We start from the raw sequence: 25,619 nt of genomic DNA on the forward strand, positions 1-25,619 counted from the left end.
TAAGCATTTTCCGTAATAAGTGTATATTGAGGATTTGTATAACTTTCGGGGGGCAATATAATTTTTCGACAGACTTCTCAGTAGAAGAGGTGGGCCGGCCAGTCGCCCCGTCCGTGCACAAAACCATCTCATTTACATATCTAACTACAAAGTTCCTGTAAATGTCGCAGAGGATCAGAATTAGAAACCTTAGTTACCTTCATCCTCAGACGCCCCATGTGCTATAGGGACATAACAGCAGGTTACATGATGCTCACCTGCTCATAGTTTCACAATTCAGGACTAATCCTATTAGAGGTAGTAAAGCTTACCATTTCTTTAGTCGATCACGAGCTTCCAGTTGTGCTCCAACCTCAAAGGTGATGCCTCTACGGTTTGGTGGGTGCTTCGTCATCGTACACACTCTCCTTAACTAAAGCCATTCAAGCCTGGGAGAAAAAGTCAAATCATCAGCCGTTATAGCTCCTCCGTGACATCTGTACACCCAAAAGAGGTAAACAGGTTAGTCAGCGGTTATACTAGTTTCCACCTGGTATATATTGAAACAAGGTCCAAAATCTCACTCTAAGGCAGGGGTAGGAAACCTTGGCTCTCCAGCTGTTGCAAAACTAAACCCCCCATCATGCTAGCTTTGGCTGTCCAGGCATGATGGGAGCTGTAATAAGCACCAGGGTCACCTTCCGTGCCTCCGGTTTTTAGGGGACGCTGTCCCTTTAACAGCTCTTGGATTGATCAGCCATGGTCAGCCCCAGGGGTCTGTATTGTCATGAAAACACAAGCAGCTATATCCGGAGTGACTCACACGCCATAAAATTTTAATATTCCTCATTCAAGAGACATAGAAGCCAGAACGGAATAGGGACTTCGTACACTGCCTGTTTCATAGAGAATTTCCCCAACATTTTATTAGCATGAGGATTTTTATTTTTTAAACATTTACCATGCTCACTGCCAAAATGTCCTTCTGGTTTCTATCTGAATATGAATGGATGTATGTAAGGGATCTGGAGTGTATCCCAGCTCCTTACGCTAGGGCAGGGATGGGGAACCTTCGGCCCTTTAGCTATTGCTAAACTATAACTCATCATGCCTGGGAGCTAAAGCTTTGGCTGTCCAGGTATTATGGGAGCTGTAGTTTTGGAGCAGCTGGAGAGCCAAAGGTTTCCCATCCCTGGACTAAGGGTGGTAATACACAGAGCGATTATCATTCGAAAAATCGTTAAATCGTTCAGATTTGAACGATAATCGTTTCATGTAATAGCAGGCAACGATTAAACGACCAACAAGAAATCGTTGATCGTTTAATAGGATCCAGACCTATTTTTATCGTTTGATCCTTTGCACATCGTTCGGTGGAAGAATTCGCAGCTGAAACGTACGCAATAACGACGACTAAACGACAGCAAGAACGATCATAAGTAACGATCAACGTTCCGTGTAATTGGGCAAACGATTTCGGGTCGTTTGCCTTAGCGGTCGTTTAAGATCGCTTATCGTTAATTAGTCGTCAAAAATTGCTTGGTGTAATAGTACCCTAAGGCCACAAGGCGACTTTCAGTTTGAGGGATGTCGCCCCTAATGTTAGTGAATGGTGTTGCACTTAGATGCAGGGCTGGACTATGGTCATATGCTACCATAGACCTCAATGGGAGTCCCCTAGGTGCAGTTTCTGGACAAAAGCCAGAGGTTACCTAGCAGGAAGGAGACAGAGAAATGAAACCAGTGATCAGTTTCCATCTTTGGCTCTGACCCAAAACAACCCACCGCACAACCGCACCAGCCTAAGGGTATCTGCACACCGCACATATTTCCAATGCCTGAGAAATACAACATAAAATGTGGCAGGAATTCAAGAGTAGCCTTGGGTTCCTATCCCATATTTTACTCTTATGACCTATTTTTATTGGCTGCCATGTCTGCAGATCAGCCCTGTGCAATGAGGCCATGGGATGATTATATATATATATTATCTATCTTTTTAATTTAAATTTGTTTTAAAGGGGTACCGGGGAGGAGGTGGCCGAGGGAAAAGTTGTCCACTCACTTCCCCGGTCCCAGCTGCGGGTCCCACATCGTGGTGCTCCGGTGAAAGGTTCCTGGACGCTTCTGGGTGTCTGACGCGGGCGGGATCTGAGCGGACTTGAAACGGATCCAGCCTCCTTTACTGAGTGGCTGGGACCTGAGACGTCACGTCTCGGGCCAGTGTCAGACACCCGGAAGCCAAAAATAAGGCAGATATTGGGGGGGAGGAGCAATATACATAGATATATTACATAAACATATACATAAATATTCTTAATCCACAAGGAATTATCCTTATCCCTTAACGGATGTACACCCCGCTGGGGTACCAGGCTATGGAGCGGGCTCAGGAGCTGAGCTCGCCCCATAGTGGGTTAGGACTGGCTGCCCCTAAAGGCACTATAAAAGTGTACAAAAATAAATTAAAAAAAAATTATAAAAAGTTAAAAAAAAAATGTCCCAAAGGCCCCCTTCCCATCAAAGTGAAAATCACCCGGCCTTCCCATTTTATACATAAAACACATAAAAATAATAAAGTAAATTAACATATAATATACTGTAGCATGCGTTATCGTCCGATCTATTAAAATAAATTATTCCTGCACGATGGACACGAACAAAAAAGCGGTAAAAAAACTGCAGAGATTGCTTTTTTAAAATTACATTTTATGTATTAAAAAATAAATAAATAAATAAATTAATAAAAAGTGATCAATACGTCTGATATAGAAAATAAATGTTACTAATAAAAACTACAGATCATGGGCGCATAAAATGATGCCCCATATGACCCTGTAGGTGAAAAAATAAAAAGCGCTATAAGAGTCACAATAGGGCCATTTTATATATACCTATTTGCAAAAAAAATAAAAATTTACTGGTAATAAAAATAGAAAAACATTAGAAAATCCAGTAACCATGCATATCGCTGTTTTCAGCGACCTATAGAAGAAAAAATGCCAGCTTACCGTAAAGTGCATTACGTAAACATGGGAAACCAAACACCCCCCACACACACACAATTGCCCCATAAATGATATTTTGAGGGGTCATTAATTTTATGGCAGATTGAAAGATGCCATTACAAAGCACAGCTGTTCCTGAAAAATACAAGCCCCCACATTGCCCTGTAGGTGGAAAAAAAGTGTTATTAACCCCTTCACCACTGCCATACAGCTATATATACATTACTACTGCAGACGCCCCGGGCAGTAGGACGTTTTTGGCTTTTAATGTGATCAGCCGGCAAAAACATCAGCGTCCACAGAGCCAATGACAGGCAGTCGTGGTCAGGCAGCTGTCTGTCATTAACCCCTTAAATGCCGCAGTCTACAGCTATAGATCGCGGCGTTTAAGGAAGTCAGTGACAGGATAAGCACCAGTCACTGACTGATCAGGATAGCTACAGGAGTCCTGATCACTTTCCCTGAAAGGTGGAGGAGAAAAAGTCACTTCTGTCCTGCCGGATTGGCGATCTTCAGATAGAATCTGCCCTCAGGCAAGCTATGTACAGATCACCAATACTTATCAGAGATCAGCGAATCACTTATCTAAACGAAGCACAGTGCTCTGCTCATCAAGCCTTTAAGCGCTGCTCCGCCCCCTGCCACTCCACCCTGGGTAGTGGGGAAAAGCTGGATCCAAGCAATTCGCTCATCTCTAATAATAATCAATGCTAAGCAGTGGCATAACACTGCACATACAAGTCCAGTATCAGTATTAAAGGGATTATCCAGCGCTACAAAAACATGGCCACTTTCCCCCTACTGTTGTCTCCAGTTCAGGTGTGGTTTGCAATTAAGCTCCATTTACTTCAATGGAACGGAGTTTGAAAACCCCACCCAAACTGGAGACAACAGTAGGGGGAAAGTGGCCATGTTTTTGTAGTGCTGGATAACCCCTTTAATAAATAAATAAATAAATAAATAAATAAAAAACCTTTTACAATAAAACCCCAATAAAAAGTTTAAATTACCTCCTTTCCCATTATAAAAATACAAGTATGTAAATTAAATCATTATATATTGTAGTGTGCGGAATTGTCTCATCTATTAAAATAGAAGTATAGTGTTCCTGCACGGTTAACAGCGTAAGCAAAAGGAGGAAGGGGGCGATCAGGATTGGGTTGTTTTTTTTTTTTATAGTCACGGCTTCGTTGTAACCTGGACATCAAGGACCTTAGGTTAATAAGACACAGAAGAACTAGAGGACACAGTGAGAGGTTAGTTAGGGGGAAAGATCAGAAGCAACGTGAGAAAATATTACTTTACTGAAAGAGTAGTAGATGCTTGGAACAAACTTCCAAGAGATGAGGTTAGTAAATCTACAGTAAAGTAAACCTGCCTGGTATATACATATAAGATAATAGGAAGGGAAATACAGATAGGGCAGACTGGCTGGAGAGGGGGGGGGGGGCTTTCCTGCTGACAGTCTATGTGCTGCTGACAGTGCAGCTGGGGTGCGACCATTGTGGATTCTACTGTGTGTTTTCCTAAGGGTTTTTATTGCAATTATTGATTACAAAGCCTGGAGTGGATCTGCGGACTGTCAGCCTGTATAGGTGTCCTCCATTACTGGCTACATAGTCAGCAGCATATGAGCACAGCCTTATGCTGCATTTACACGGAGCGATAATTCGCCCAATCGAATGATTAACGATTTCGAAGTAACGATGTGTTTTTTAGAACGATCAGCGTTTAGACGGAACGATATATCGTTTGAAAAAATCGTTATTGCCATCGTTTTAAGCCCATCTCACACATAGGGTAAATCGGTGACAGACTGTTTACATAAAGCGATCTGCGAATTTTTAGCAAACAACCAACGACAATTTGAGAACATGTTGAAAGATCACGATGAACGATTTATCGTTCGTCGCTTGATCGTTCGCTGTGTTTACACGAGCCGATTATCGCTTAAATGTGATAGTTATCGCTAAAATCTGAACGATAATTGTTCCGTGTGAACGCAGCGTTAGATCGGGGCAATTCAAGCATTAATGGGGACAATAGGTCAGAGTTCTCACACGGTCAGTTATTGGGTTGGTCAGGATAGACACCATCGGGCAGTCTGATACCCCGGGAGATGGGCGATTCCCTTGTACCTTATGGAGTCCGGTCACCCACCCTGCTGTGTCATCTGGATGTGTCTACAGGGAGCAGCAATGTCTCAGTATATACAGCATCTATCAGTATATACAGCTCTGTAAGTAAATAAATAAGACTGTGGCCCCCTATATGACACAACAAGACCCCCATCCGCCTCACAGAGGGCTCCATTGACAGCATGGACTACATGTCCTCCCCTCAGCGCCCTCTGGCGGCCGCAGCACGCAGCACACCGCCATTCATAACCTCCCACTGCAATGAACAAGAGATCGCTCCGCAGCATCGGCCGCCACATGAACTCCTATGGCGGAGGGGGCGATTATCAGCGGAGGATGGGGGGGGTCGTACTGTACCTGCAGCCCGATCTCCAGACACAGTCATCCGGCGCTGCCCTCCTCCTCCTCCTCTCCGGCGCCGCGCAGCCTCCGATCCTCAGCACTGCGACCCACGTGGAGAGAGGAGCGGCCGCCGGCGGGGCGTGTTATACCCGGGCGCTGCACGCGGGGACCCAGCGCCGCCACAAAAGGGTTACACGGCTGCCGCATCCCGCGCCAACAGCGACCCCTGCCGGCCAAAAGCTGCCAGCACCACAGCAAAGGAGAGGGCTGATTTATCAAGCATGGTGTAAAGTGAAACTGGCTCAGTTGCCCCTAGCAACCAATCAGATTCCACCTTTTATTTTCCAGTCTGTGAGGAATGAAAGGTGGAATCTGATTGGTTGCTAGGGGAAACTGAGCCAGTTTCACTTCACACCATGTTTAATCAATCTTTGGTTGGCAAACCCACAGCCCAGCAGATGCTGCAAAACTACAACTCTCAGCGACACACAAAGTTCCCGTTAGTGGTCCCGTTAGTGGTCTGATTATTGCCCAATAATCTTCTGTTAGTAGTAGGCCCTTACAGTGATGCAGGTTGTGAAGAGTGGATGGGAAGGGGAGGGGGAGCTTCTATGGGAAAGATGGTACTTGTCTTTTACTATCTACATCTTAAAAACCTATAAAACGACCAACGATTTCTCGTTCGTCGTTTAATCGTTGTCTACTATTACACGAAAGGAGAATCGTTAAAAAACGAACGAACGATTATTTGAACGATAATCGCTTCGTGTAATAGTACCCTTACTCTGGTAGGAAATCCTGCAGCAATCCGGCACATGTGAGCGCAGCCTGGAGACCCCCGAGCAGGTGCCGCAGCATCACACCTCAGCTACAGGCCCAGCCCTTCATCCCCGGGTCACCAACCTATAACCTGGAGACCCCCGAGCAGGTGCCGCAGCATCACACCTCAGCTACAGGCCCGGCCCTTCATCCCCGGGTCACCAACCTATAACCTGGAGACCCCCGAGCAGGTGCCGCAGCATCGCTCCTCAGCTACAGGCCCGGCCCTTCATCCCCGGGTCACCAACCTATAACCTGGAGACCCCCGAGCAGGTGCCGCAGCATCACACCTCAGCTACAGGCCCAGCCCTTCATCCCCGGGTCACCAACCTATAACCTGGAGACCCCCGAGCAGGTGCCGCAGCATCACACCTCAGCTACAGGCCCAGCCCTTCATCCCCGGGTCACCAACCTATAACCTGGAGACCCCCGAGCAGGTGCCGCAGCATCGCTCCTCAGCTACAGGCCCGGCCCTTCATCCCCGGGTCACCAACCTATAACCTGGAGACCCCCGAGCAGGTGCCGCAGCATCACACCTCAGCTACAGGCCCAGCCCTTCATCCCCGGGTCACCAACCTATAACCTGGAGACCCCCGAGCAGGTGCCGCAGCATCGCTCCTCAGCTACAGGCCCGGCCCTTCATCCCCGGGTCACCAACCTATAACCTGGAGACCTCCGAGCAGGTGCGGCAGCATCGCTCCTCAGCTACAGGCCCGGCCCTTCATCCCCGGGTCACCAACCTATAACCTGGAGACCTCCGAGCAGGTGCGGCAGCATCACACCTCAGCTACAGGCCCAGCCCTTCATCCCCGGGTCACCAACCTATAACCTGGAGACCCCCGAGCAGGTGCCGCAGCATCGCTCCTCAGCTACAGGCCCGGCCCTTCATCCCCGGGTCACCAACCTATAACCTGGAGACCTCCGAGCAGGTGCGGCAGCATCACACCTCAGCTACAGGCCCAGCCCTTCATCCCCGGGTCACCAACCTATAACCTGGAGATCCATGAGCAGGTGCGGCAGCATCACACCTCAGCTACAGGCCCAGCCCTTCATCCCCGGCTCACCAACCTATAACCTGGAGACCCCCGAGCAGGTGCCGCAGCATCACACCTCAGCTACAGGCCCAGCCCTTCATCCCCGGGTCACCAACCTATAACCTGGAGACCCCCGAGCAGGTGCGGCAGCATCACACCTCAGCTACAGGCCCGGCCCTTCATCCCCGGGTCACCAACCTATAACCTGGAGACCCACGAGCAGGTGCCGCAGCATCACACCCCAGCTACAGGCCCGGCACTTCATCCCCGGCTCACCAACCTATAACCTGGAGACCCCCGAGCAGGTGCGGCAGCATCACACCTCAGCTACAGGCCCGGCCCTTCATCCCTGGGTCACCAACAAGAAACAAGTGGAGCACAATACTATTAAAAAAAGACTTTGTTTGCACAATACTATTAAACACACTGGAATCATTTTGAAGCAAAAAATAAATAACCATACAAAACATGATGTTATAGAGCAGAGGAGCTGAGAGGACTGATAGCATGGCTACCAAATAATAACACCTACACTAGCGGTATTCTGCAGGTATTTTGGAGTAGGAGTGAAATATACATCAAACTCCAATAATAAGTCCTAGTTATAGTCAGAGGACCAGATCCGACACTGCAGAAGGGGGTATACAATATGGGGACTACCTGCAAATGGGGGAAATGTATACAGCATGGGAACCACTGCAGAAGGGGAGGTATACAGTATAGGGGCTACCTGCAGAGGGGGGGGGATGTATACAGTATAGGGGCTACCTGCAGAGGGGGGGGGGTGTATACAGTATGGGGACTAGCTGCAGAGGAGGGAGGTATACAGTATGGGGACTAGCTGCAGAGGAGGGAGGTATACAGTATGGGGACTAGCTGCAGAGGAGGGAGGTATACAGTAGGGATGCACGATGCACCGAAATATCGATACTACTATCGATATTTCGGGCGAAAAAACGGTTCGATACCAGGATTTCCTGGTATCGAAACTTTAAGTTAAGCAGAGAACACGGTGGGCGGCTAGCTGAGCGCCGGCCGTGTTCTCTATGTGCCTCCCCCTGCCCCCTGCAGTCTCCTCCTCTTCTCTCCCTCCCTCCGCTCCCATTGGCGCCAATTTCAAATAGCCGGTACTTAGCTATTGCTAGTGCCGGCTATTTAAGTATATAGATGCCGCTGTCACACTGACAGCGGCATCTGACCCCTCCTGAGCCCGCTCCATATACAGCGGGGGTCGGCTACTGTGTGTAACAGACCCCCGCTGCTGGTGTCTCTCTGATTACAGAGTCCGGCTCCGCCAGACTCTGTTATCAGAGACATGATTTATGCCGAGGAGCCGGAGCTGCACGGAGGCAAGCGGCTGGAGAGGGAGAGCAGGAGAGGAGGACGGAGGAGAAGGCTGGAGGGAGAGCGGGATGTCCGGGAGAGAGGACGGAGGAGAAGGCTGGAGGGAGAGCGGGAGGTCCGGGAGAGAGGACGGAGGAGAGGGAGAGCGGGATGTCCGGGAGAGAAACCGGAGCTGCACAGAAGAGAGCGGCTGGAGAGGGAGAGCGGGAGGTCACGGAGAGAGAAGGACGGAGAAGGCTGGAGGTGGGGAGGATGAAGAGGGAGAGCGGGGGTCTGTGAGACGCGAGAGAGGAGGCCGGGGGAAGTGCAGCACATGTGAGGATCCAGCCGGCTGGCAGGTGGGGGAGGTGGCCGGGGCTGAGAGGAGCAGATAAGATCGGCTGTAGTGTGTGGGATTCTGTGTAACCTCTTCTCTTCCTCCGCAATCTTGGTAACTGGTGCAGCAGAGCTGTCTTAGTGGTGGGTGGTGCAGGAGAGCTGTCTTAGTGATAGCTGATGTAGCAGAGCTGTCTTAGTGATAGCTGATGTAGCAGAGCTGTCTTAGTGTTATCTGATGCAGCAGAGCTGTCTTAGTGTTATCTGATGCAGCAGAGCTGTCTTAGTGATATCGGATGTAGCAGAGCTGTCTTAGTGATAGCTGATGTAGCAGAGCTGTCTTAGTGATAGCTGATGTAGCAGAGCTGTCTTAGTGATATCTGATGCAGCAGAGCTGTCTTAGTGATATCTGATGCAGCAGAGCTGTCTTAGTGATATCGGATGTAGCAGAGCTGTCTTAGTGATAGCTGATGCAGCAGAGCTGTCTTAGTGATAGCTGATGCACCAGAGCTGTCTTAGTGATAGCTGATGCAGCAGAGCTGTCTTAGTGAAAGCTGAGGTAGCAGAGCTGTCTTAGTGATAGCTGATGCAGCAGAGCTGTCTTAGTGATAGCTGATGCAGCAGAGCTGTCTTAGTGATAGCTGATGCAGCAGAGCTGTCTTAGTGATAGCTGATGCAGCAGAGCTGTCTTAGTGATAGCTGATGCAGCAGAGCTGTCTTAGTGATAGCTGATGCAGCAGAGCTGTCTTAGTGATAGCTGATGCAGCAGAGCTGTCTTAGTGATAGCTGATGCAGCAGAGCTGTCTTAGTGAAAGCTGAGGTAGCAGAGCTGTCTTAGTGATAGCTGATGCAGCAGAGCTGTCTTAGTGATAGCTGATGCAGCAGAGCTGTCTTAGTGATAGCTGATGCAGCAGAGCTGTCTTAGTGATAGCTGATGCAGCAGAGCTGTCTTAGTGATAGCTGATGCAGCAGAGCTGTCTTAGTGATAGCTGATGCAGCAGAGCTGTCTTAGTGATAGCTGATGCAGCAGAGCTGTCTTAGTGATAGCTGATGCAGCAGAGCTGTCTTAGTGATAGCTGATGCAGCAGAGCTGTCTTAGTGATAGCTGATGCAGCAGAGCTGTCTTAGTGATAGCTGATGCAGCAGAGCTGTCTTAGTGATAGCTGATGCAGCAGAGCTGTCTTAGTGATAGCTGATGCAGCAGAGCTGTCTTAGTGATAGCTGATGCAGCAGAGCTGTCTTAGTGATAGCTGATGCAGCAGAGCTGTCTTAGTGATAGCTGATGCAGCAGAGCTGTCTTAGTGATAGCTGATGCAGCAGAGCTGTCTTAGTGATAGCTGATGCAGCAGAGCTGTCTTAGTGATAGCTGATGCAGCAGAGCTGTCTTAGTGATAGCTGATGCAGCAGAGCTGTCTTAGTGATAGCTGATGCAGCAGAGCTGTCTTAGTGATAGCTGATGCAGCAGAGCTGTCTTAGTGATAGCTGATGCAGCAGAGCTGTCTTAGTGATAGCTGATGCAGCAGAGCTGTCTTAGTGATAGCTGATGCAGCAGAGCTGTCTTAGTGATAGCTGATGCAGCAGAGCTGTCTTAGTGATAGCTGATGCAGCAGAGCTGTCTTAGTGATAGCTGATGCAGCAGAGCTGTCTTAGTGATAGCTGATGCAGCAGAGCTGTCTTAGTGATAGCTGATGCAGCAGAGCTGTCTTAGTGATAGCTGATGCAGCAGAGCTGTCTTAGTGATAGCTGATGCAGCAGAGCTGTCTTAGTGATAGCTGATGCAGCAGAGCTGTCTTAGTGATAGCTGATGCAGCAGAGCTGTCTTAGTGATAGCTGATGCAGCAGAGCTGTCTTAGTGATAGCTGATGCAGCAGAGCTGTCTTAGTGATAGCTGATGCAGCAGAGCTGTCTTAGTGATAGCTGATGCAGCAGAGCTGTCTTAGTGATAGCTGATGCAGCAGAGCTGTCTTAGTGATAGCTGATGCAGCAGAGCTGTCTTAGTGATAGCTGATGCAGCAGAGCTGTCTTAGTGATAGCTGATGCAGCAGAGCTGTCTTAGTGATAGCTGATGCAGCAGAGCTGTCTTAGTGATAGCTGATGCAGCAGAGCTGTCTTAGTGATAGCTGATGCAGCAGAGCTGTCTTAGTGATAGCTGATGCAGCAGAGCTGTCTTAGTGATAGCTGATGCAGCAGAGCTGTCTTAGTGATAGCTGATGCAGCAGAGCTGTCTTAGTGATAGCTGATGCAGCAGAGCTGTCTTAGTGATAGCTGATGCAGCAGAGCTGTCTTAGTGATAGCTGATGCAGCAGAGCTGTCTTAGTGATAGCTGATGCAGCAGAGCTGTCTTAGTGATAGCTGATGCAGCAGAGCTGTCTTAGTGATAGCTGATGCAGCAGAGCTGTCTTAGTGATAGCTGATGCAGCAGAGCTGTCTTAGTGATAGCTGATGCAGCAGAGCTGTCTTAGTGATAGCTGATGCAGCAGAGCTGTCTTAGTGATAGCTGATGCAGCAGAGCTGTCTTAGTGATAGCTGATGCAGCAGAGCTGTCTTAGTGATAGCTGATGCAGCAGAGCTGTCTTAGTGATAGCTGATGCAGCAGAGCTGTCTTAGTGATAGCTGATGCAGCAGAGCTGTCTTAGTGATAGCTGATGCAGCAGAGCTGTCTTAGTGATAGCTGATGCAGCAGAGCTGTCTTAGTGATAGCTGATGCAGCAGAGCTGTCTTAGTGATAGCTGATGCAGCAGAGCTGTCTTAGTGATATCGGATGCAGCAGAGCTGTCTTAGACAGATATCACTAACTTTATTTTTAACACAATAAAATAAAAATAGTCCAAAAATTGGTATCACTGTAATAGTGCAGGGGTATTATATTTCTACCATTTTTTTTTTTTTTTCTTTTATACTTTACTAAGTATCGAACTGGTATTGAGTATCGAAATAAAAAAGTTAGTATCGGTATCGAACTCAAAATTCTGGTATCGTGACATCACTAGTATACAGTATAGGAGCTACCTGCAAGGGGGGGGGAGATGTATACAGTATGGGAGACTACCTGCAGAGGGAGGTATACAGTATGGGGGTTACCTGCAGAGGGGGGGAGATGTATACAGTATGGGGACTACCTGCAGAGGAGGGAGGTATACAGTATGGGGACTACCTGCAGAGGAGGGAGGTATATAGTATAGGGGCTACCTGCAAGGGGGGGGGGATGTATACAGTATGGGAGACTACCTGCAGAGGAGGGGGGGGGGGGATGTATACAGTATGGGAGACTACCTGCAGAGGGGGGGGGATGTACACAGTATGGGAGACTACCTGCAGAGGGGGGGGGGGGGGGAATGTACACAGTATGGGAGACTACTTGCAGAGGGGGGGGGGGGGGGGATGTATACAGTATGGGAGACTACCTGCAGAGGGGGAGTATACAGTATGGGAACTACCTGCAGAGGAGGGATGTATACAGCATAGGGGCTACCTGCAGAGGGGGGGGGGGGTGTATACTAGGGCTGGGCGATTAATCGAATTAATTTGATTTGCCCAGAAAGTTAGAATCGATTTGATTTTTTCTGAAAATTGTAAATTCGATTTTCATAAAAAATCATTGCGGGCGGAGCGGTGCAGGGACGGGCGGCACGGTAAAGTGTCGGGTCCGGAGAGTGTCAGGGCGGCGATGTGAGGTGCAGGGCCGGCAGTCAGGAGAGATGCGGCACCGGCGGCTCCAGCCTCTCCACAGAGCCGCGGCTGAGCTGTCCCCCCCCGGCTCTGTGGAGAGGCTGGAGCTGCCAGTGCCGCATCTCTCCTTACTGCCGGCCCTGCACCTCACAGCGCCTGCCTTAGTCCCCCTCAGCTGCCCCATACCCCCTCAGTGACCCCCAGTCTGCCCCATACCCCCTCAAAGACCCCCAGTCTGCCCCATACCCCCTCAAAGACCCCCAGTCTTCCCCATACCCCCTCAGTCTGCCCCATACCCTTCAGTGACCCCCAGTCTGCCCCATACCCCCTGTCACCCCCAGTCTGCCCCATGCCCCCTCAGTGACCCCCAGCCTGCCCCATACCTCCTCAGTGACAGGTAGTCTGCCTCAGTCCCCCTTAGCTGCCTCAGCTGCCCCAGTCCCCCTCAGCTATTCCTGTACTACCACACCCATCATCTTTACCTGTACTACGGCACCCCTTATCCACTATACCCCCACTATTACACCCTACCTAGATGGAGGCACATAGAAGATCTCCTATACTATACAGTATGGGGCCACAGAGTACATAGGGCACATATTTGGGAAAACTACTTATATGGGACACAGAGGGGGCTTGTCTACTACATGGGGGCACCCCCTCAGTGACCCCCAGTCTGCCCCATACCCTCTCAGTGACCCCCAGTCTGCCCCATACCTCCTCAGTCTGCCCCATACCCCCTCAGTGACCCCCAGTCTGCCCCATACCTCCTCAGTCTGCCCCATACCCCCTCAGTGACCCCCAGTTTGCCCCATACCTCCTCAGTGACCGGTAGTCTGCCTCAGTCTCCCTTAGCTGCCTCAGCTGCCCCAGTCCCCCTCAGCTGCCCCAGTCCCCCTCAGCTATTCCTGTACTACCACACCCCTCATCTTTACCTGTACTACGGCACCCCTTATCCACTATACCCCCACTATTACACCCTACCTAGATGGAGGTACATAGAAGATCTCCTATACTATACAGTATGGGGGCACAGAGTACATAGGGCACATATTTGGGAAAACTACTTATATGGGACACAGAGGGGGCTTGTCTACTACATGGGGGCACAGGAGGAGCACTGTTACATTGGGAAGCAATACAGTTGTCTCAATCGTTAAAATAGTATCTGATGCTGCAGGTAGAAAAATGTCCTGTTTATTAAGCAAAAAGAAAAAAAAAAATTTAGATTTTATTTTTTGGCCATATCACCCAGCCCTATTTTTTGGCCATATCACCCAGCCCCACCTGCATAGGGGGGGTGGGATGTACACAGTATAGAGGTCTAACTACAGGGGAATATACAGTATAGGAGCCTAACAGCAGTGTGACATACAGTATGATGGCTGACTACCATATAGATGGAGCTACAGTGTAGGGGCTTAGGGTGGTATTACACGGGCCGAACAGGGCCCGATAATACCTGTAAATGAGCAGCGATCTGCTAGATTGTTACTCGTTTACTGGGCCTATTACACGGCCCGATAATCGTATGACAAGAGCTGCAAGGACATTACCGGTGTCCTTGAAGCCCTTGCTAAACTGGCATACATTACCCATCCACGTTCCAGGGCTGCTCCTGCCGTCCGCTTCTCCGGGGGTCCCGTGCACGCTCTAGCTCCACAGCGACCTATCAGCTGACAGGCCTCTGTGAAGCTAGAGCGCGCGCGGGACCCCTGGAGAAGCGGACGGCAGGAGCAGCCCTGGAACGTGGATGGGTAATGTATATCGTTAGTCGCCGGGCATGCACCGCTATTACACGCAGCGGTGCGCGGTCGGCGCCCGACGAAAATAGGGTCTAACCTATATCAACGATCAGCCGATGATCATTGTCATCGGCTGATCGTTGCATTTATTACATGGAGCGATAATCGGCCGAATCGGGCCAAATCGGCCGATTATCGTTCCGTGTAATAGTACCCTTATACTCTACTTTATCTGTGGAGAAATACGGTATTTAGTTTTGTGGGAAAAGAGTTGTTATAAGAGTTTCATGTAGATCCCTGCTCATTCAGTGCTTGGCAGTCATGTGGGCGGTCCTGCCCTCCCCATATACATACACAGCTGTCAGTCACCAAGAGGGACCGCCCACAAAATAATAAACCCCTCCATACAGACAGGATAGCTCTCCCCTATCCCTGTATATGCATGAATGTGCAGCCCCCTCTGCTGCCACCAAACTTTGTGCAGGGAACTGCAGGGCTGTCTATGCTCCCGCTCCCCTGCTCTGTCCTGGGGCTGCTGAACAGTGTTATGCACAGCACCCCCCCATCTCTCCGGAGTATATTCTGCAGTACCAGGAACAGCCAGCAGCACTGTATGTACGTAGGGGTCTGCTGACCTCTCCACTATAGTGACTGGGGGGGGGGGGGGCAGACTTCTCCAGCCAACCACATACTGATGAGAGACTCCGCATGCCATCAATATTAAAGTAAATCTCATTCACACACTAATTTCTCCTTTAATAAGTCGTTCTGCCATAGCTCTCCGAGTAATCGTAGGGGTCACATACAGAATGTGTAACCCTTTCCCCAATGATCAATCTAAGCTCCTATGGAATTTCCTTGGACCGCGGTAGCGGAAGGTTTATAGAAACTGCGTCCCTGGTATAGAAGGTTTCAGATACGGACTTGCAAATGGTTTGAGAAAAAGCGCCTCTCGTATCTGTAGGCCGTGTCTGGTATTGCAACTCAATGAAATCAATAGTGCTGAACTCAAATAACATCTTAAAAGGGGTATTCCCATCTCAGCAGGTTATCCATAGGACAGGGGATAAAGGCCCTATTACACGGAACGATAATCGGCCCGTGTAATAGAAGGCAACGATCAGCTGACATGAGCTATGTAGACAAATGACAATGATAGCAGCGATCTGCTGCCGCTGCTCTGTGGCATACAGGCAGCAGCAGCAGACCGCCACTATCCTCTATGGGCTGTCTGGACGATCAAGCGATCACCCCGGCAGCCCCCCCTGCACTTACAAGCGGGTAACAGAGCAAAAGTGCTAATTATGGGGGTCTCAATGAGTCTTAAGCCCCTATTACACGGGACGACTGAGAGGAGCAAGCGAGCACTGTCAGAGCTCCCTTGCTCCTCGTTCGCTGCCGGCGCTATTACAGACGGTGGCAGGGAGCGGGTAAGTGCAGGAGGGGCTGCGGGGAGCTTCCCAGGTGATCGCTAAATTGTCCGGGCAGCCCATTGCAGCGGTCTGCTGCCACCGCTATTATTACACGGAGCATCAGCAGCAGATGGCTGCAATATTAGTCGTTTGTCTTTCAACATGCCGAAAAACAAACGTCACCAACCAATAGCCAATTATCAGCTGATATTCGTCTCGTGTAATAGGACCTTTAGAATGGAGACTGAATGAAAGGAGTGGCATGTGCGGCCAAAGCTTCATTGCTCATGGACCATAATTAAGCACACATGCACGCAAAACGCGTAGGTTTTTCAGCTAATCTTGCCATGAGATTTTATCTTTTTCTTTTTTGACGTCACTTGCGTTCCAGCGCTGGAATGCTAGTGACGTAATAAAGATGGCGGCGCCGGCCTTGCTGCACCGAAGAGGAGGATAAGTAAAGTATAAGCTACAGACTACAAAGGCAGTCTGTATCTTCATGTATAGGTCAGAGAACAGGCACTTTAGATAATACACAGCGATCTTGCGCTGTATAGCGCGAGATCACTGTGTATTAACGGAGTGGCGGGCAGAGGATCATAGGAACCTATCCCGCTGCTCTGCATGACGGGAGTTTCCTGTCTCGTGCCGACTCTTTTGAGAAGAGCCGGCGTGAGACAGTGTAGGAAAGGTGAATAAAACTAAAAACTCGTGCCACTAAATTAATTATATTTACAAATATTAATTAAAAAGTCATGTAAATGAAATGGAGGAATTAAAAAAAAAAAAAAAAAAAACGTCCGTGACTGGTTCTCTTTAAGGGGTTAATAAAGTTATATTATTATAGACAGGGATGTCTAAGATCCCAATAGCAGTGTATCTTAGACAGCGCAGGTTCACATCAGAAGTGCTCCAGTATAGTTTTTTTTGCTCACATAATGCACACTCAGCACCACCATTCCTGCAGTGTCGTCATCTCCATCCAAGCTCAGCTGCATCCACACATTTCATTCCTGACACCCTCTAGACTAATGGTGCGTTTACACAGACAGATTTATCTGACAGATTTTTAAAACCAAAGCCAGGAATGGATTTGAAAAGAGGAGAAATCTCAGTCTTTCCTTAAGGGTATATTCACATGAACGGAGTCCGGCAGGTCCTGGCAGTTCCCACACACTATATACTCGCTGTCTGAACGACGGGCAGCAAGTATGTAATTCTACCGCCCTTAACCCCTTCTACTCCCGCCCGGCTCCTCCTGTGCTCGCTGCACAGGTCCGGCGTCCGGACGGACCCGTGCAGCGAGGACAGGTAATGTATGCTTACAGCAGGGTAGCCGGGCGGGAGCAGAAGGGGTTAAGGGGTTAAGCAGAAGGGGTTAAGGGGTTAAGCAGAAGGGGTTTCGCTGCAAGTCCGTTCGTGTGAATATACCCTTATGATCTGTTCTCTGTTAGTCTGTTCCTGGCTTTGGCTTCAAACATCTGTCAGATAAATCTCTCTGTGTAAAGGCACCCTTAGATTTCAAACTATGTTCTCTCCCTCTCATATCTGCAATCAGTCCCATGATGCATCACATGAGCCGCTAATAAGATCATCGCTTTATTCTCCTAAATAAGCTAATAGACCATCCATATATCATCAGAGAGGCTGAACCGTCATAAAATCCATTATAACTGTATAATCAATAACTCTAAAGCTTGAGCCCCCGCCCTATGGACAACCATGCAGCTTGATCATGTCAGGAGTCCTGGCTGAGATAGCAATGATCACATGGCACAATTTAAAGGAAAGGATTACAGACAAATCTTCTGTTAATAGGTTGTCTCATAAAACATCCTATTCTTACCTCGCCATGCTCTCCAGGGTCCTCCTGCAGATGAACGCTCCCGCTGCCACCTCCGAGTAGGACTTGGGTCAGCAATGACAGCCGGGCATGACCGATCACTGACCGAGATGGGGCAGAGCAGCAGGCAATGATTGGCTGATCGGGCTACCACCGCTGAGATGAGTCCCTCTCTGAAGTGGTGGCATGGACGTTCAGCGGGGGACTGCAGTGAGGTAAGGGTGGCGTGTTTATTATGTTCTATGGACGGGAAAAAATATATAAGAAACTTCAATGGTCAGAGTACCCCTTTAAAGAAGTCGTGGCTAGATCTCCTAAATCAGTTATACAGATGTATTAATTACTTCTATTTATCAGTATGTCCTGCAGGAAGTGGTGTATTCTTTCCAGTCTGACAGAGCTCTCTGCTGCCACCTCTGTCCATGTCGGGAACTGTCCAGAGCAGCAGTAAATCCTCATAGAAAACCTCTCCTGCTCTGGACAGTTCCTGACATGGACAGAGGGGGGAGCAGAGAGCACTGTGTCATACTGGAAAGAATACACCACTTCCTGCAGGAAATACAGCAGCTAATAAGTACTGGAAGGGTGGAGATTTTTAGATAAAAATTAGTTACAAATCTATATAAAACTTTCTTCTGACTCCGGTTGGTTTCAAAACATTTTTTCCCCTTTGGAGCACCCACTTAACCTTTCCAAAATCAAAACCGCCTTGGTTTGAGCGATAAACTTAGATCGAAGCAATTTCAGGAGTTGCTGCCATATGGCAACTCTTAGGACTTGTTCAGATCACTGTTGAAGAAAAAAAGGTAAAAAAAAAGTGAGTCGGCATATCCATGCACCTCTGCGCCAAGACGGCACAGGCCTGGCAAGTGTAAGGGCCGATTGTTGTTCGAAAAATCATTAGATTGTTTGGATCTACTTTTATCGTTAATCGTTCACATGTAATAAGATGTCGTTCGGTCGTTCGCTGTAGCAACGGCAGGACGACCGCAAGAACGATCATAAGTTACAATCATCATTCCATGTAATTGGGTGAACGATTTCAGGAAGTTCGAGATCGTTTTCTGTTGAAAAAATATCGCTTCATGTAATCGCTTCGTCCATTTACACAGAAAATAGATTATCTGCCAAAGATTTAAAGCCAAAGCAGGTGAGAGACTGAGATTTGATGATTCTATGCGTTTGGTGGGGATGAATGATCCTAGATAACAGCAAAACTGTGCAGAATCCATAATAAATTGATATTGGAAAGATGGAAAGCTATGGGTGGGCAACATATCAATGCAAAAATAATTTTTTTGGGGGGGAGGGGAAGAATACCCCTTTAAGACAAAACATGCAGCTGACAACCCTGTAGGTGCGAATAGAGCCTAATGCCCCTATTCCACGGGTCGTTTTAGAGGAGCAAACGAGCGCTATTAGCGCTCGTTTGCTCCTCGTTCGCCGCTCGCTGCCGCCGCTATTCAACGCGGCTGCAGTGAGCGGGTGAGTGCGGGAGGGGCGGCGGGGAGCTGCGGGGGGGCTGCTCGGAGGATCGCTGATCGTCTGGGCAGCCCATAGGATATAGCAGTGTCTGCTGCCGATGCTCCTATTCAACGGAGCGACGGCAGCAGATCGCTGCTATATCAGTCGCTTGTTTTTCAACATGTTGAAAAACAAGCGACTGCAACGATCAGCCGACATGAACGATGTCGGCTGATCGTTGCACTCTATTCCACGGAACGATTATCGTCCGTAGCGGTCGATATCGTCCGCAAACGAACGATAATCGTTCCGTGGAATAGGGCCATAATGGCCCTATTCCACCGGACGATTATCGTTTGCATAATCGTTAACGATTAACGATCTCAAACGACCGCTATTGCGAAAGACCTGAAAACGTTCACTCATTTCCATGGAACGTTACTTATGATCGTAATTGCGATCGTTTTTCTTCGATATTTATTCGCTATTGCGTTCGTATCTATTGCAAACGACCGAACGATGTCTTATTCAATGCGAACGATTTGCGAACGAGCAACAATAAAAATAGGTCCAGGTCTTATAAAGCGATCAACGATTTCTCGTTCGGTCGTTAATCGTTAACTACATTTCAACCAAACGATTATCGTTTAGATTCGAACGATTTAACGATAATATGAACGATAATCGTCTGGTGGAATAGGGCCCTAAGAAATGGTGGCATATCAGCAAAGAAACTCATATGCTGGGCAATGCTGCGAGCCTTTACAGCTTTAACCTACGTTGTGCTGCTCCTGTTCATACGTTGTGGAGCCGGGTTGCAGTTCTCCGCACCGCAGCCTGACAGAAGCCAAAATGCATAAAGACACAGCTGAGGGTGCAACCTCCTCCATTCTCAGGAGCGAGCCCCCTATGGACTTCGCACTAGTGTCATATCCCATATTCAGAGGGAAACAGACAATTAACTTAGTCTTTTCCTGATTCTCCTCATACAGGAACGGCCTGGGCTTCCCTGTGAGGCAGGACAGAAGAGAAGCTGGTAGCAATGGATTCTCCTTTAAACCTGGACCATGTAGGTTCGGAACAGCTCGACTGCTCATGGCGGGCGGTCAGGTTGTCACAGAGCTGCGGTCTCGCTGGTTACTATGGGAAACTGTGCCACTTTTTCTTCTGCAATTGCTTTCAGAAATCCCCATAGCATTTGCTGCTCAGACTCCGTCCATTACCTAATAACAGGCCTGGCTAATACAGACGAGTCTGACACAATGGCCGTCATACACAATGGAGGAGGCTGGTTAAAGGTTACATTAACCTGAACACAGCCCGGGATATGGCCTCACTATCCTCATCTAGATAGCAGATCATCAGAAAAGCGATGCACTGGCGGTACATTCACTTTAACTTTACATTTTCTCCCAATGTAATGCCAGGCCAAAACCCTTGAAGAAAGTTTTCACAACATGATCACCACATATGGACAAAACCATGCACCCATGCGGTTGCCAATTATCGCACAATGTTGCCCGGATTGATCGGCTATTGGTGACCACTAGAAACCAGCACAACTCCAGTCCAATCATTCACCATTTGATTACCGGTGGCTGAAGAAGTTAGATGCCGCCCTATAGAGTCCTAGAATACAGCCATAGGCCATCGATTGTATCCATGTTTTTAAGGTAGGCTTAGGGCTGCATCTAACTTCTTCAGCCATCGATAATCAAATGCATCCGGTTCGAGAGTTGCGCTATTCTCCAGCGACCACGTGGAGGGGCGATTTCAGCCACATGCAGTCTAAGGAGCTCTACAGATGGGACAAGCCCTTCCCCGTTACGGCTAGAATTGGTATATTGCACCTGTCACCAAAATCTCTGACAGCAAACAATTGTGCGATGGTACATGAAAGCCGACCATACACATCAGTGAGGAGACAGCTGGCCGCACTAGACTGTAATGGACTGCAGTAATTAAAGGGGTTTTCCAGGTTCGTGAAAAACTAAAAAAACATTGCCCAGGGGCAGAGGACGGAAAATTTTTAGAAAGCCATAATCTCCCCTCTGCTTCCTGTCAGACCGCGCACGGCAGCTGTTGTGGAGTCCCTGGTGACATCCCTGTATACTGCAGCCATGTGCAAGGACCAGTAAACCCTACTACTAAGCCTAGTGAGGGGCTGCAGGGTCACGCGGCCGGGGGGGGGGATGATTTTATTTCTCCTACCATCGCCGCATTTGTTCGTAGCCAATGCTACATTAGGTCTCCATATACCGCTAGTTATAGGCCAGATATACACAACCATATTACATAAGCAGCTTGTGCATCAGCTGGTAGCCGGGTCATCAGATCAGCAACTGCGTCCATAGTAAATGTTCACGTAATACGTTCATGTGACACCAGTCAGGCTCCCCCACCATGGAGCTCAATAGAAATTAAAGGGGCACTCTTTTTATTATTATTTTTTTTTTTTAAAGGAAAATAACGCCATACTACAGGACAGGGGATAAGAGGATCCGACGCCTGAGACCCCCACTGATCCAGAGAACACAGCAAATCCCTGAATCAGGGATGGGAAATCTTCCGCCCCCCCAGCTGTTACCAAACTACAATTCCCATCATGCCTGGACAGCCGTTGGCTGTCCAGGCATGATGGGAGTTGTAGTTTGGCAACAAATGAAGCGCTAACTACTCCCATCTTTCACGTTCATTCTCCCTGGAGGTCTCCCCCCTCCCCCAATCTGCTAAAAATTCAGTATCCTGCAGATAGAGGATAACTTTGTTATGAGAATACCCCCTTTAAGGGGAAAAAGCACACCAAAAATGCTCAAGAAGCTATAGGTACAGTGTAATAAATGAAGCTCCGCAAATGTGTACCGACACCTATAAGCTTTACACAAACACCCTGAAAACAAGGTTCTCTCTCAACTAGTGCCTCGGGTGCACCATCGGTAACTAGTTTGGCGCTGGGGAACACCCACAGCTTAGGGTAATTTGCATATGGCACAGAACACATACAAACTAAGGGGGAGATTTATCAAACATGGTGTACAGTAAAACTGGCTCAGTCGCCCCTAGCAGCCAATCAGATTCCACCTTTCAAGAGTCTGTGAGGAATGAAAGGTGGAATCTGATTGGTTGCTAGGGGCAACTGAGCCAGTTTCACTTTACACCATGTTTGATAAATCTCCCCCTTACTTTTTGGGGGGTATGTTCAAAGCTCATAGGGGTCAGTTACACATTAGAAAACTTCATATCACTTCCTGACCATTTATTGTGTGACAGGTTCCGCAGCAAAAAAAAATACTAATTTTTACTCACTATTAAAAAAAAAAATCTCCAGTCTTCCTGTACTTATCAGCTGCTGTATGACCTGCAGGAAGTGGTGTATTCTTTCCAGTCTGACACAGTGCTCTCTGCCGCCACCTCTGTCCAGAACAATAACAACTCCCCATAGAAATCCTCTCCTGCTCTCCAGACTGGGAATAATAAATCACTTCCGCAGGACATACAGCAGCTGATAAGTACTGGAAAACCGGAGATTTGTTTTTTTTTGTTTTTTTAATAGAAGTAAATTACAAATCTCTGGCACCAGTTGATTTGAAATAAATATTATTTTTAATTTTCGACATTGGTGTCACCTATGGCTGACACCAATGCCTCTCTGCTACATTTAAAAACCAACCGCAGGCAGGATGTTGGTATATAATTTGATCAAACCATGCTCCGTGCAGGTCAAACGTGCAGGTCCCCTGGCCCACGAGTCCCTAAACTTATGCTACATTTACACAGAACGATAATTCGCCCGATCGTATGATAACAATGTCTAAGTAACGATATGTTTTTCATGACGATCAGCGTTTAGACGGTACGATATCGTACGGAAAATTCGTTTTGCGATCGCTTAAGCCTATCTCACACATAGGGTAAATCGGTGAACGACTGTTTACACTGAACGATCTGCAAATTTTTTGCGAACGATCAACGACGATTTAAGAACTTGTTGAAAGATCAAAATAAACGATTTATCGCTCGTCGCTTGATCGTTCGCAGCGTTTACACGTACGATTATCGTTCGAATTTGATCATTATCGTGCGAATTCGCACGATAATCGTTCCGTGTAAACGTAGCATAACTCACCACTGTGTCAGTCAGCGACCGCCAACCCCGCAAAGCGAGCAGGGAAGAGAGGCCATGGAATGTCCCTGCAACCCCAATGTCACAGGACCAATCCCCAAGGGCTCCTCCCCCCCCAAACCCAGACGGCAGAGAGAGCTGCCACCAAGCAACACAAGTGTGAACATGGTCTAACTACTCGCCATAACTCCTGCAGGAGTAACATTGGGGTTGCAGGGCCAATCTATGGCCTCCCTTCCCTGCTTGCGCTCACTTCGCGGGGTTGGCAGTCGCTGACTAACACAGTGGTGAGTCAGTGTAAGGGCCCTATTCCACCAAACGATTATCGTTCAGATTATCTGTAAATCATTCGAATCTGAACGATAATCGTTCGGTTGTATAGCAGTTAACGACCGAACGAGAAATCGTTGATCGCTTTATAAGACCTGGACCTATTTTTATCGTTGCTCGTTCGCAAATCGTTCGCATTGAATAAGAAGTCGTCTGCAGTAGTGACGAACGCAATAACGATCATAAGTAACGAATTTCTTTCCATATAAATGGGTGAATGATTTCAGGTCTTTCATAATAGCGGTCTATATCGTTAACGATTATGCGAACGATAATCGTCCCGTGGAATAGGGCCCTAAGGACTCATGTGATCCAGGGGACCTGCGCGTGGTACATGAGGCAATATGGTTTGATCAAATTATATACCAATATCCTGGCGTTGGTTTTTAAATGTAGCCGAGTGGCATTGGTGTCAGCCATAGGTGTGAGGTGCAGCAGCTCTCCTCTCTCTCCGTGTCGTATTTTATTTTTAATTTTGCTAGAGTGCCCCTTTAAGGCAGACATGACATATTCATTGACGTCTAGGGACTGTTTAGTCATCCAGTCCTAGTGCTGTGATAAAATTATAAGCGTACGTCGCACAACTACAACTCCCAGCATGCTGACCCTCTATGGACACAGGTGACAAACAGGCCCTCCAGCTGTTGGAAAACTACAACTCCCATCATGCCTGGACAGCCGAAGGCTGTCCAGGCATGATGGGAGTTGTAGTTTTGCAACAGCTGGAGGGCCTGAGTTTAACACCTGTGTCCATAGAGAATCATCAAGGCTGTCAACAAGTAGAACTACAACTCCCAGCATGCCTCCTGCTCTCATCCATGTCTATGATGAGGATCCCAGGCCGGGAAGCTTACACCCACGTGACTTCCAGGCTGTGACAGCTTACACAGTCCCCCTAGGGAGTCTGAGGTAAATCCCCGGCAGCGCAGGGGTTAATGATGCTGGTGCGGGCCCCTGCAGCGTTACCACAGCGCCCCCCGGCCACATTACCGGCGACAATCGGGGCTGCGTCACAACTTCACGTCCATCGCGTACGACGGCTCGTCCAGCTCTCCCGATTAGTCGCGATTAACCTGTTACACCCCGAGGAGAAGAGAAAGACGAGAAAAAAAAAACAAAAAACGTGCTCTATAGTTTTAAAGGGACCTGAAAGAATCCTTAGTCCCGCCCACCTCAGTCATAGGGCGGCTGGGCTGTCAATCATCCATTGGCGCGCTGTGATTGGCTCGCGCATGTCTCCATCAACGCCAGGCAGAAAGAAGGAGACCGGTGGTTTTATGTCGCACCCCCCCTTCTCCTCCTCCCCTCACCCCAATAAACTCCTCATCACCCGGATCCCGACCCGGAGCCAGGAGGGGGGGCGGCACCGGCAAGAGCCCACACACCGCGCCCATCCCACTCATGGACACTCGTGTCAACGTCATGTGGGGAGCTGCAGGCAGTACGGGGGTGTAGCTGTTACCTGTGTGGCCGGTGACATCCTCTTCTGCGCTTTTTCCTCTCCTCAGGACAAAGCTGTCTCCTGCGCCAATTAGTTAAGAATAAATAATGGTTCTCCCTCCCTTCTCCACATTCAGCGCCTCCTTCGCTTTAACGCTGCGCGGCATGGCCGGTGCGCGCTCCCGGGAGGTGTGCTGGAGGCTGCGCGGGCGCGCGCGCAATGGGGACAAGCCACTAGGCGCCGGCCGGAGAAAGGGGCGTGTCCTGGGGAGGTTTGACTGATAGGTCGAGGGATGGGCGGAGCTTCTGTCTTCCCTCCCTAACTATACAGGACGTGCAGTCACGTGACGCGCACTTTGGCGCGCATTTTCCTTCCTCACAGAGCGTGGCGTAGCTGTGAGGCGGCCTGTAGGTGCTGAGTCACGGCGCGCGTGTGTGGTGGACTGTGTTCACACCTCACGGCTGCTGGACGGCTCAGGTGCGGGTGGATGCTGCTGGTGTATATAGAGCGTTTTCTTTTTTGGGGGCTTTGTGAAGGGGACTTTATTATTACTATTGTATATTTTTTAACGAGACAGTGTCATGGTGCTCCTGTTGGGCAGAGTAATGTTTTA

General features: G+C 48.7%; 1 protein-coding gene across 5 annotated transcripts in view; it reads right to left on the reverse strand.

Moving 5' to 3' along the window:
• PHF20 (PHD finger protein 20) overlaps positions 1 to 25,237 on the reverse strand; it is a 54,416-nt gene extending 29,179 nt beyond the window's left edge. For 3 of the 5 annotated variants that reach the window (XM_069953006.1, XM_069953005.1, XM_069953002.1), the window contains exons 1-2: positions 25,028 to 25,237; positions 312 to 428 (exon numbers count right to left, since the gene is read on the reverse strand). In XM_069953006.1, coding sequence (XP_069809107.1) covers positions 312 to 394 — 83 coding nt within the window. In that variant the 5' untranslated portion in view covers positions 395 to 428; positions 25,028 to 25,237. Of the gene's footprint in view, positions 1 to 311; positions 429 to 5,482; positions 5,634 to 24,555; positions 24,645 to 25,027 lie in introns of those variants that run through there. The other 2 variants (XM_069953004.1, XM_069953003.1) reach the window with 2 other exon arrangements.
• Between the last annotated feature and the right edge of the window lie 382 nt (positions 25,238 to 25,619).

This window comes from Dendropsophus ebraccatus, chromosome 14 (genome assembly GCF_027789765.1).
Source record: "Dendropsophus ebraccatus isolate aDenEbr1 chromosome 14, aDenEbr1.pat, whole genome shotgun sequence".
NCBI classification, from domain to species: Eukaryota; Metazoa; Chordata; class Amphibia; order Anura; family Hylidae; genus Dendropsophus; species Dendropsophus ebraccatus.